General features: G+C 40.8%; 2 protein-coding genes across 2 annotated transcripts; both read right to left on the bottom strand.

Moving 5' to 3' along the window:
- Positions 1-310: 310 nt before the first annotated feature.
- On the bottom strand, positions 311-499 carry LOC122774699 (cortexin domain-containing 1-like). Its single transcript, XM_044034173.1, has one exon. It carries the CDS (start codon positions 497-499, stop codon positions 311-313), a length of 189 nt encoding a protein of 62 aa, XP_043890108.1.
- A 1,227-nt stretch (positions 500-1,726) lies between these two features.
- On the bottom strand, positions 1,727-13,037 carry LOC122774721 (aryl hydrocarbon receptor nuclear translocator-like). The gene is given in 22 exon segments (XM_044034200.1): positions 1,727-3,653; positions 3,734-3,870; positions 3,957-4,128; positions 4,444-4,633; positions 5,420-5,616; positions 6,964-7,027; positions 7,564-7,689; positions 7,909-8,060; positions 8,619-8,693; positions 8,785-8,919; positions 9,390-9,466; positions 9,602-9,687; positions 9,808-9,860; positions 9,862-9,874; positions 9,985-10,087; positions 10,177-10,390; positions 10,570-10,783; positions 11,411-11,458; positions 11,654-11,704; positions 11,807-11,848; positions 11,975-12,068; positions 12,675-13,037. Coding segments are annotated over 22 exon segments (2,364 nt in total). The 5' UTR covers positions 12,712-13,037; the 3' UTR covers positions 1,727-3,569.
- Positions 13,038-13,362: the final 325 nt, after the last annotated feature.

Raw genomic sequence — 13,362 nt, 5'->3', positions numbered from 1 at the left:
CAAGACAATATCCAGTTGATGCACATGCCAACAATTATCCTTAAACTATGGATGCCTCACTTTTCTATTTTTACTTACATCATTTGAAGTTGTAGACAGCTTTTCTTGTACAAAATGTAAGTTGGCAAGAAACTTAATAAAGTTTAACTCAAATCCACCATGCTGACTCAGGCACAAAAAAGCACCCCCCTCAAATATTTAGGGAGGTGGGCGATCTCTGTGGTGTGATGTGATGGCACTCTATTTTGTAGAGACCTTTTTTAAAAAAAGAATATGATTAAAAAAATAAAGTTAAGGTCCCTGGTGTCCATCAGTCTTCCATTTGCTCCTCCTCCTGGTATGTTGAGACAGAGACAGCACTGTAAGGGTCCAGCACCATCTGAGCACAGCGGACAATGGTCACCAGCAAGAAAAAGCAGAGAATGAAGAAGAAGAAGAATGCAAAACCGAGGTCCACGTCCACATCAAGTCTGGCCACAGGGAGGGCTGGAGGGTCCATGCTGGCAAATCCACAAAGTCCAAGGAAAGATTGCCACTGTGTCTTCTGTCTTCCTTAACAAAAGAATTCCAATGTGTACTCATCTGTGCGACCTCTCCAGATGATCTGATGAAGTTTCAGACAATCAGTCATACCTCTGCAGTTTCTACATGACAGTCCCATACTAAACTCAATAACCCAGTCCTCCAAGTCCATGTCTCCTTTTCTAATCGCTGCACTGACACCTCCTGTCCTCCTCCAAGAGATAACAAGTACTGATGGACACACAGAGACCTATTTGGCACCTGCATCGTGCATAAATAGTTAACTAGTATGGTGAGGATCAGGCTGTTCCTCAAATTAAAACACTCAGACATCTCTTAGGTTCTTAAGAAGATGAGGCCTCCACAGGAGATGACACCTTAACAAGAGTCACTGGATCCCTGGTCAGTGTGAGGTTTAGATACATAACAAGGATGGAGCCCAACACAGGTTTTTGCAGTGTGGTAATGCAATGTGGCCAAATCAATTCACTTTATGGTTTGTATTTAGGCACAAATGCAAAAGGTTTTCATTGTGTCGTGAAACCATAGTCCTGGAAAAAATGAGTGCACGATGGTCGAGATGCAGGAAAAAGAAGAGGTTGAAGAAGAGAAAGAGGATATGACGCCTTAGTGGCAATCCACTTAAGAGGGGTTGAAAACCGATCCTGACCAAAAAAATGCAGATTGCTCGTATTCTGATGCCACTGACACCAGTTAAGAGTAAAGAGGCTATGCAAATAATAATGATCAGGACAAAATGCTGGAAAGAATGTGAATGTGTTGAAATCATACCGGCAACAAGATACAATAAGATGTCACTCAAGTGGCACAAGAAAAAGGGCAGTAAACATGTCTTAGAGCAGTGCCATCATTAACTCTGCTTTTCACCCCCAGGCTGTGAAAGAGAGCAGACAAGGACAACAGTGGAAACTGATCCCAGCAGAAAGAAACCCACAGATCTCTTCTTGCGCCTTTAACCAATTTGCAGAAAGAGGACAGAAAACGGATACAGGCCAATCACAACAACAGTGGCTTCTGTTTCTTCACCACTTAACATAAAATGATTTCAAGTGAAGACATGAATGGATGCAAGTAGAAACAGCCAAGCTTCTCAAATGAATGTAATTCTGGAATAATATATGTATGTCAGGATAAAATGACATTGTATGTTGATGAGCAGTAAATGAGAATCCAACTCCTTCAATTCTGACAATATAACAATTTAATACAAAAACCAAACATTCTCTCATTGGACAGTTCATATACAGTATATTTATATATTTGTGTTTAATGAGCGATTAAAGTTCACATCATTGGAAAGAAAAAAAACCTGGATACAGAGCAACCAAAAAAGGCTTTCAGCAATAACAAAGACAACAGTCACCAAAATCTTTTTTAAGATTAGAAAATGGACAATTATGAGCAGGGGTTTACATAGTTTGATAGCAGAATTTGTCATTTAAGTGTGCAGGTGTTACACACAAAGTATGGAACTCTGTAACACAAGGGTCAAATATAACTAATTACACACACTGATTTAGAAGCGTCATCTTGCATCACACAACATTCTAAAGAACACATTTACAAAAATCTGACTGTAAAACACAGATGGCTGGATCTCGATGGTAAAAATATAGTCATAGTCCAAATGTTTGTCAGTAAAAGAGGACAAAACAACGCAGCTTTTGGAAAATCTCAGACACTGATTGTCTTGCTTTTTAGCTGTGATTATTCCATTTCAATCCTGAATACCCTGATCAATCCACAAATAAGATACAGCTCAGACAAAAGTGGGCAATGGAGATCAAGTGATCATTAAAAGTTTTGAAGTAACAAAAAGAGGGTAACATTTCATTTAAAACAAAAACATTGCCATCACATCTCTGCAATTCAAAATAATATTAATTTAGGACAACATTTATGACAACAATAAAGAATGGCTTTAAAAGTACACAATTCCTGCTTGTTAATTATTGCTATGCGATTTACTTTTTTATATTTCTTTTACAAAAGGAATACAAAAGGCCCATTCCTGGTACAGGTTAATGCAGGATAATAGAAACAAGTCAGAAAACCCTATGATTCTATGAAAGGTGAAAGTGATACTGTGGGCATCCATTTAACATACATACACTATGCACAAACATGCATAGTGTATGTATGTACATGTAAGCAAGGAAATACAGCGGGCACCAAGACCAACAGTATGAAACCACTGTAACACTGTTTAATTAAAGAGCATCATTCCATAAAGAAAAAACAAATGTTCCTTGAGAGAACAAATTAAATTATTAAAATTTGAAGCCACCAATGTACAAAGATAAATGTACTTAGTAAAAATCTACACACGTTAAAAGCGCTCCATTAAAGCAGTGCTGATGTGCAGAGACATGCGGTGGATTTAAAACCGAGTGAGGTGAGCACAGACAGTGGTAGTTTGCATGCCACAGCTGAAATGTTCTTTTCAAATCACCAAAGCTGTATATCCCTGCAATTTCCTGAGAGTTTTAATCAATGATTGGATTGATTAGTCTACATGCTAAAGGATAAAACAGCTAAATACACTCTTCATCAATGCCTGAGAAAACCAGGAGTACATTAGAACAAAAGGCCTTTGTTTGGGCGTGTGTGTTTACTCCCTGTTTGTCAGAACGCGAGTGTTTGACATTGTGCACTCTATTCAAAAACAGTTTTGTGATTGTGCGCTTTTATAAATTTATATATATTTATATATGTATATATCACATATCTACAACATGGGCTGTTGGGCTTTGGGCAGTGCTAGCTCTTACAATGGCTGGAATATTGTTCAAATAAATTCCTTTATGTCAGTAGCAAATCCTTGATTTTCCTCTCCTAAATATCTACTGTCAGATAAATCCCTCCATCTTTAGTTGGCTTATGGCAGTGCAGTGTAAGCCATGCAAAGCAAGGGAAGAGTGCTACTCCCAGGAGCAGGAAGAAAACGAAAGAAAAGAAGAGCAAAATATAAGAAAAGTGACGGAAGAAGACAAAAGGATGGACCAGCATAGGAAGTATTGACCAGATCACTCATTAAAGGAAGGGTACATCGGAATCTCAAAGTCATCGCTGCTGAAGTTGGCAGGCTGGTCCAACATAGACAACACATCCTGAAACAGATAACAGAGACATTTATTTTAAGTAACAAGAGAAAGGGAGATTAAAGTGAACGGAAGCTCATGTGACTCACAGGAAACATGTCTTGCTGGTTGCCCTGAGCATGAGGATGCTGCTCTGCATTACTCTGCGAGTGTTGCTGGCCTTGCCACTGTGGCCACACTGCCTCTGCTGCTCGAGATGGAAACTGAGCCCCAGACTGGGAACCATCTGAAACAGAGAACACAATGGTAAGAAGCTGTACATACATAATATGTGATAACACATCTGGATATGGATGAACACATACAACCCACCATAACCATTCGTGTTGTGGCTGGCACGAGCATTCATTTGCGGGTAGTCTGCACCGCTGGTGGTGGTGGGAGCAGCACCTGTAGGCATCTGGCCAAAAGAGCTTGAAGAGCCTCCTCCAAATCCCATGGGGACAAATGGAGGAGACATGGTCTTTGCTGCCTGGGGAGCCACCTGCTGGTTCAGGTGGAAAGAAAGGGTAAATGGTCTGTATCTACAGTATATAGCACTATTCACTCAATGCTGCTTTACACTACAGATTTGTCCTGCGTCCATTCACTCATACAACGTATGCAGCGCTTTTCTATCACACGTCTTTCATACCCATTCATGTGCTGCCAGCACAGCTTTCAAGAGCATCTTGGGTTCATGTCTAGCACAGAAATATGACGGCATCATCAGTATATTCATTTTTTTTCATTTGTGAATGAAAACTTATATAAAATGTCAACATACACTTGCAAAATAAGACCCATTACATCGGTTTACCTGGTTATTAAATTGTGGTCTAACTCCAACTGCAGTTCCTGGCCATGCTCCTGTTGGTCCTACATGGAGGGGGCTGACAGTGTTGGAGGGGGTAACTGACTGTGGGGCTCCATTCTGACGAGACATCTGAGCCAGCATCTGTCCTGCTGACTGGGCTGGCTGTGCCATCTGTGGAGCCATACTGACTGGCCTGCAGAGAAGAGTGATTCGAGTGAGATCTCTGTTACTCGGTTGAAGATAAAAACGGACCCCATTATCAAACATTTGAGCAACTGTGTTGAAATAGTCAGAAAAACCTAAAACCAAAATGAATGCCAGTGTAAGTGCTACTGGAAACATATTGTACATACATCAATATATATTCTGTAGGAACAATAATAAAAGCAGCATCTGCACCCACTTAAACATGTGGGAAAAATTGCTTCTCCCAAAACTCTACATGAGGGGAAACTGGGTAAATTTTTCCAAAATCACACAAGACTGCCACTGTCTGCTGTGATTTGACAAGCAAACTCAATGACCAGGTGGCAGGTTAGATTATATCGTAGTTTATTAGTTCACACTACAGCCGGGAGTCACTGTGACTGGTGATATAAATTTGAGTGGATAATAAAGCCAGTCTTTCCGGATTTCAATGCGTTATCCCAGGGTAACAGGCAACCTAATTAAGTCAGATCTTAAGATAACAAGCTAAACTTTCGTTTCTGCGTCATCTCATGTTGTTTGTACAAGAGATTAAAATGGATCTAGTAATAGACATTCATTGTCTAAGAGAGGCTCAATAAAGCCTATATATGTTTCCATACGACAATAAACAGAAGATTGAGAAAAAGGTCAGACAAGGACAACAGAATGAACATATACACTGATTGATCAGTTCTTGAAGTTGACGTGTTGGAAGCAAGAAAATGGGCAAGAGCGGCAATGTGAGTGGTTTAGGTTTTTGTTTTTATAAAAACAGATTGTGACTTGGTACCTGTAAGCATCACTGGACCGACCACCAGTGAAATTGTTGGCCACAGGGTAACCCTGTGTTGGAGGAGCAGAGGTGGAGGGCATGTTCTTGGTCTGATCTGGGCCTTGGAAAATGGACGTGTAGAGCTCTGGCTTCTCAAGTGTCTTGCTGTGGTCAGGACCCGCAGCAGTGACCGGCTGCACCGGCTGGACTGGCATCTGAGGACCACCGCAATAATTAGTGAGCAATCAAAAGGATACTTTTAAAAAGGTAAGTGACTTAAACACAAATAACAGACCAACATGTCTGGAAGGAAACAATCTAACAAGTGAACAGCCAATTGTTTTTAAATGTTCTTATGAACAGAAACTAATAACTTACAAATCTCATCTAACACCAATTGAAACAGGAGATGTATTTTCCCACAAATGTCCTTTGTGGGAAAATATACTAATTTAAATAAATAGCCAATTATTGCCACATATAAACTAAAAATTAAATCGGAATCAAAAACAGGCTTAGTTTTTTTTAATAGTAAATCGTTAATGTTTCGACACTTTCTGTCTCTTTCCACATGTGCAACCAAGTGCAACACTTGGACAACCTTCCAGAAGCGTTTGTCTAAAAAAACATTACTGTGCTCTGTGAAAGAGAAAATATTGACACATCTTTTATTTACACCACAAATATCCTTACAGGACACTTATCTGGAGACGCACCTTTTCTATTTTGTGACTATTTAATAATTCTGCAAGGCTGTAAACTGGTGCGTTTTACTCTAACCATTGTGTACTTGATGTTTACTAGATGAATTACTGTGATGTACTTCCTTACAGGAAGAACAATGCTGTTCTTCCACTAATGATACCTTTGTTTCTTCCTAACAATAGGGACAATGTAATCACAGTTCTATGACTTCAGATGTTGGTAAGTTTATTAGGACAGATTTTATCAAATTCTTGTTTAAAAACAACAACAATCACTAGCTATGGTTTGTGTTACATGTGATCCAGTTTCATCATGCAATAAAACTCGTTTAAAAAGTCAGGAGTTTTAAATTGTGATCACAGTGGCACTTTGAGTCGTGAACCTGAAAACCTTGGAAAGAGTACTCCCTGGGTAAAATGTCTAAAGTTTGCCCCTGTTAATTCCTGTGAACAGAAAACAATCACAAGGAAGTTGTGGCAATGGAACTTTCCCAACATACAATTCTGTTTTCCTGAACAGCAAATACTTATCCGAGATCCTACATACTACATCCTGCCCTGTTTTTGTGCATTATCAATAAATGAAAGTGAGACTCTATTCAACTATAACATTCAGCATATCTGTGATGTTTTTGCATTACGCTCTACCTTGTGTACGCTGGTTTTCAATTGTTTACTTCTGACCTGCTCTCTGTGTCGACATACAACATACGCAGTATTTTAATATAGCCAGTAAAGCTGTTTGTTACATGCTCTGTTTCTGTGCTTGACAACAGATAATCTGCATTTTCCTAATCAGGCTGGGCTTACACCTGTAGACATATGTGGCCTGACCTGTGAGAGGGAAATTGGTCCTACCTCATACATTCTGTCTGGAGCCCCACCTCCATCCAGCTCAGCCTGCTGCTGCTGTTGGAACTGCCTGGAAAAGAGAAGGCGACAGAGAGAGAGCGAGAGAGAGAGAGAGAGACAGGGAGAGAGAGAGAGAGAGAGAGAGAGAGTGTTAATTTGACGCTGATTTAAAATAGCCTCATTTTGCCACTGTTGAGTGAGAAATCCCAAAAACCTGCTGATAAAACGGCAATCAACCCACCACCAGTCACCATGGCAACATAACAAAAGAAAGGGGGACAGGAGAGGAAGTGTGACAAAGCTTCAGCTGAGAAAAGACCTGTGATATAAATATATACTGTACACCCCTGACATGCTCCACCACCTGTTAAAAACCGACCTCCTTACTACTCACTACAAAACATGCTTCTTATTAGACAACAGTTCTATTTTTCCAACACTACAAGAGAACAAAGGAAACTACTAAGTAGAGAAGAAACCCTCAGGGTGGGAAAGGGGGGAAAGACAGGGTCTATAATTTGCTAGAAACAGCAGTAGTCTCCCATGAAGAAGTAGCCCCCGTTGTCCCATGCAGGGGAACAATAGTCAGGTCAGGCCTGGTCTCACCTGATGGCCACCTGCCCCGGGCTGAGCACTACAGGAGGGCTGCTTGGGCTGCTCTGACCCAGGGAAGGGGGCAGCAAGCCCCCTGGGGAAGAGATGGGAGTAAGGGGGTCCTGAGTCGAGTTTCTACTGCCCCACAATGAGATATGGGTGCAGAAGAGAGGTGTAGGGAGAGAGTGTCTGTCAGTCTGTGGTTTATTCAAAGGGATCTTGGTAACGCAAGTGGAATTGAGGATTTGGGTAAAACTAAGGGAGTTTTCCCCATCAGTGAAACTTCAAATAAATCATGTTATAAGTTGGTTTAAAAAAAAAAAGAAAGAAAGAAAACAAATTTGGATTGCGACTCACTTGACATTGACATTGGTACAGATGATATATTCTATCTCCTCTGAATAAGGATTCTGGAAGGTGAAGGAGCTGGTTCTCATCCAGATCCATTCTCTTGATTTGGCGCGAAACCGAAACATCACTGACAAAACTTGGCCCTTTAGCTTCATCACCTGAGGACACAAGTACAACATGCCAAACACTCATAATGCTGTGTTGACACAACCATTGTTCAGTACATTCAGTACACACAAGCAATTAGAAATACTGGGGGACATCCGGTTACACATTCAACAGGACAAAAATAAACAACTGACAGAAAGACAGGCTCTACAGCACTTTCCTCATAGTATACATGTGAATTAATCAGGGAACTCCTCAGCTTTGAAAAAAGGACACATTTCATTTTATAGCATTTTCTTTGGATCAGCCTCAAATCTAATTTGACAGCATTTATGTCGCAGAAATACTTTCCCCACTAACCCAAATGAAGTCTTGAGTCAGTAACAGCTGAAGGGTGTTTAAGGGTTTTTTGGACATAAATAGAAGTAGTTACCAAAATTCTGAAGCACCCTCTACATCTCAGCTTGAGGCTAATGACCCATGGCTTCATTAGCTATTACAAACACATATCTGTACAGTTTTATAATTTGAGTCAGATTACTCCATCAGTGAAGCAAATTTTTGACAAAGAAGAAAAACAAAAAGTGTGTACATTCCTACAGTCATACCTGTTGAAAGCTGTCTCTCAGTAAGCCCTGGTCTTCTGGGTGGGCAAACTCCAAAATGTGCTTACCCAATAGATCCTGCCACAAACAGCAGATAATACAACCACCATTAGCCTAGGATAAATTAAATGTCTGGATGTGAAACATTTTTACCAGCTACAGTGTTTACCTGTGGCTGGTAGCCAACAGTGGCCAGGCAGCGGTGGTCAACAAAGGTGAACAGGCCCTGGCAATTATGGCGTGAGATGAACTCTACTGGAACACTGATCGTTTTCATGTCAGTGTCTCCAGGGCAACAAGTCACCTGAAGAAAAAGAAAAAGGACATTGCAGTTTATAATGACCAGCTGAGGATATTGAGCAAAAAAAATTACATTTAATGGCTCCAAATGTGGGTGAATAAAAATAAAATAGGTCCTTTACAATCACATTGTATATGTTTCAGGATTAGGGACAAAACATCACTAGTTTTTTGGTTTTTATTCAAGAGGTTTAAATACTCTCTGTGATTTAGCAACTCACTATATCAAGAAACACTGCACATGAGACCTTGAAGTGTGAACATAAAATAATGCCTTATTCATTTTCAATAAAATAAAGATCAAAATCATCTTTCTCCAGAGGAGGGTTTTAATCCTAGATTTTTAACATGGGGGTCAAAAAATATTTCATTAAACAAAGATCTTTCCTCAGTATCTACACAAATCTCAAAAAATATGATTTGTCATTGTAACTTCTTAGAGCAAAAAATTAACATGCACAAGATCAATTTTACCTGTAATCTCCCAATGGCAACAAGACAGTATCGACTCCCCTGAGTGTTGTCCGTTTCATTATCTGTTAGTGATACACCTATAACATAAACATACACAAATAATATTCACAGTGGGCAACAAAGTCTAACTCATCCCTTAAAGGCCATAGACTATAAAGCAAATGTAACAGAAATGCTATATATGCAAACCCATTAAAAGTGATTGGCTTTACCTGCAGGGGGCCAAGACTTGATGTATCCTGTACAGTGGACCACTACATACTGGGGCTCTCCGTCTTTGGCTGTACCCAAACCATTCCTGAGGTAAAGACAGAAATCACAAAATGCACTGAAAACCAACAATGTGGTATGCTAATGTGCTGTGGTCTCCAAATTTCAAAAAAGATCTTCAACAGAAAATCGGTTAAGCTGTGTTCACCTATTTCTATTCCTCAGGAAGTTCAGTCTGTTCATTGACAACGGCTCCACAGGGACATGTGCCACACCTGTAAACACAAGCAGGCAACAACATGAACATCTATACATTCTGACACACATACACACACGCAACAATAAAAAACATTAAAATGCGTGATTAACTTTAATAGCAGTTTACCTCATTCTGCAGATAAATGATCGACGCGCTCCCATAGTCATTCTTGCTGTTGACTGCTGATTTTCCTTCTTCACTGTTCCTGTCTTCAAGTCTAACATTCTCCCTTTTAAGGCAAATGAGGGAGTGAATTTACTCAATAATTAGTGTTGAATGTGTCTACTACTATCTGTACATGCTGTGTATGATTTATACCTGTGTTGTTATTCTCTGCAGTGGACAGCTGTTCCCTCAGCTTTTCTGTGTCATCTGGGTGGAGCTGATCATAAAGGGAAGAGCCGAGCCAATCAGACTGTGAGTGGTTGAGGACGGGTGTCACAGAGTCTGAGACATAAACAACACGGCCAGTCTCACATGACACCACAAACAGGAAGCCATCAGCTGCCTCCAAGATGAGGTGCTTGAGCTCCTGTAGATAGAGATCATCAAAAAACTTATGCAGTGACAATGGCGGAACAGGGATCTTAGATCAGACACATAAACTTTGAAATTTCAGTCAGAGTGTAAAATATAACCCTCTACAAATTCAGAATAGCCATACATGACCACCGCTCAATTTCTACATTTCCCTTTCTGGGTTGTTTATACCTGGTCAGTGAGAAAGGATGGTTTGTATGAGCCATCTGCATTGGTATTGCCACTTCCTCTCAGGGACTTCATATGGGACACTGCCATTCGTAAGATGGTTAGTTTGTCTGGTTTCCGTGCTAAAGCGCTGCAAGTGGGCACCATGTCTGATAATTCTGTAATGTAGGCGGTCATCTTGTTCCTCCTCCGCCTCTCAATTTCACTGTGATTCTCCCTGTAGAGAGGAAATGAGGGAGGAAGAGAGGATAGGAAGGATCAAGGTGGGGGAAACAGGTAGGTGGATGACATGGAGTAAAGTTTGGAGTTAATCCTGCTATGTTCATATGCCAATGGGCAAAAAAGATGGAGATGAGAGAATAGATGTAATGGACGCACAAAACAATAGGATGTAGTCAGTAATTTCAAACTGACAGTGAGAAAGCAAGAGAGCCTGGTCTTACAAGTCCAGTCAGTGTGACAAAGAGAGCAAGTGCAGACAGAGAAGGACCCATCGGGTGTCCTGAGAGGGGGGAGAAAATAGAGACCAGACAGTTGCTCAAAAGGGAAAGAAATGATTACCAAAGTGAAAGAAGGCCACGACACACACAGCACAGCAGTTAGTGGCACATATCAGTGGTGGTTTGAATCAGCCAACCATTTGTCTTTGCGAAAAAAAAACAAAAACATTCTGACAGGCACCAAAACAGACAAAAGGAGCTGCAAAATATACATATAATGTTGTGATAATAACAACGTGCTGGGTACCCAGCAGGAAAGAATATAATTTAATCAGTGCATTCAATACCGCTACAGATATACGGTAAGTAGGAGAGGGATCCTTCCACAGTGGTACAGGCCATACCTGGCTAGTTTTTCCTTATCTGCAAAACTCTGATCTTCCTCCAAACACCTGGAAATAAAACCAGCTCACTAAACCACTGGCAAAAAATAAAGACCAACATAAAAGGAAGAAATTAAGAGTAAAAGTAAAGAAATTGAAAGGAGGGAGAGCAGCATAGGGGTAATTGCACCAACATTCTTATTCCCTTCACCCCTCTGCCCCACTCACACATGCTTATCTGCTTCTCCCAATGAATGGTCCTACCTAGCAAAACGCTCTTTATCATTGTTGGAGCCGCTGCTTTCATCGTCACACCTGAGAAAACACAGAAATCATTGCTTGTTATTTCAGCAACCCAAATCAGTACAGTAACAGAAGCAACACTTGATAATGCACCACAGCTGAGAATAAATGTACCTGAACATCTTGCTGCCATCATCGTCGTCATCAAAATCTGACCTGCATTACAGAAAACAAAGAGCAGCTTCACACAAATATTCTCCAATCAAATTTGACCAATATCAAAGGGGAGGTACGGCGTTTATGACATTTCAACACAACTCTGCCACAGAATCACACACGTACACAGCTCGTCTCTTGTTGGTCCCCTTTGGCACAAGAGCTCCACCACCTGCCTGGTTCCCACTTGCCCCCATACCCAGATTTGGGTCTGGTAACTCTATAAATATCACACAGAGATAAAGAGTGTAAGAGGGGTGACTTCCTATTGTGTCACAGACACTGTAAAAACTAAACATCTCGTTGGAGCCCATGCTCAAAGGCCTAGGTTACTTTCGCAATATGTGAATAAACGCGTTATATCCGGCACACACCAACTATTCTTAAATCGTGATTGTAAATTATGTGGAGCATTGACAGCTACGGCCATAAAGCTGCCGGCAAAGCTACATTTAGCTCAGAGATACCAATCTTGTCGGTGGATTAATAGTCAAAAAGAAGCATATAAACCAGCCAGACGCCGATTTGAAGTCACTAAACCTGTATCTATCCTCTCGTGATGTCGTGTATAAATAACATAAGACAAGCGAACTAAAACAACAGTTATCGATCCGTCGTTAGCATATCACCAAACTAGCACTTGTGCAATAACAAGCAAGCCTCGCTGAGGTATTAGCTTTGCTACTAAGCTAACTTAGCCGATGTTGTCACGCTATGTTTAGAAAGTGTCCCGTTTCAACTCTGCACGACAAAAACAAACAAAACCCAATGACAGTCTCGTACAACAGTGTGGCTAACTGTCGCTGGGACTTTCATTGCACTTTACCTGGGTTCGCTGAGGACATGTCCATATGTAATAACATAAACAATCAACTTCGGCTGCGAAAAAAACACAACCCCCCCAACCCCTCCCCTCGCCAAATAGCTAGAGGGTAACCAGTTCCTTGCAGATTTCCTTACGACTTAATTTTGTTTTGTAAACGCCAAAAGGCACGACTGGTGGTCCCTAAGAGCGACCCGAGCGCTTAAAACGCAGGTGAGAGTAGCGTTGTTTCTCTCCCAGAGGCCTTTTCCCAGCTTTGTGTCGGTTTAAAGCCCCGCTTCTGCTTAAGATGGCGTTTGAGGCTAGCAGAGCCAAGCTGTCCGCTGTGTTTTCTTTCCTCCTCTCACTGCAGCCGGATACAAGTGACGCGAGAAGTGTTGGGAAATCCATGCTGTGCTCCGCCCCGCCGGCCGGGGGCAGTGTGGAACCACCTGTCATTGTTTTTCATGCGTTTCTTTACTATAAATATATGACACGTGTGTGTTTTATCTTATTTATCCAATGTTTTGTCTACATTTTGTCCGTGTTCTAGTTGCTGCTACTGTGTCAGTTTGAATGTTTATCTCATCTCACTTACAGCTTACTTGAATTTCTGTCATTATACTCGGAAACTGAAATTAAATATCACTCTCATATTGGTTTGTTTATAGCTAAACAAACTACTACTAAATACTATCAAATGATAGTAAAA

This window comes from Solea senegalensis, linkage group LG9 (genome assembly GCF_019176455.1).
Source record: "Solea senegalensis isolate Sse05_10M linkage group LG9, IFAPA_SoseM_1, whole genome shotgun sequence".
In the NCBI taxonomy this organism is placed as follows: Eukaryota; Metazoa; Chordata; class Actinopteri; order Pleuronectiformes; family Soleidae; genus Solea; species Solea senegalensis.
The sequence above is the reverse complement of the archived record's forward strand: the minus strand, read 5'-3'. Positions and strand labels throughout refer to the sequence as shown.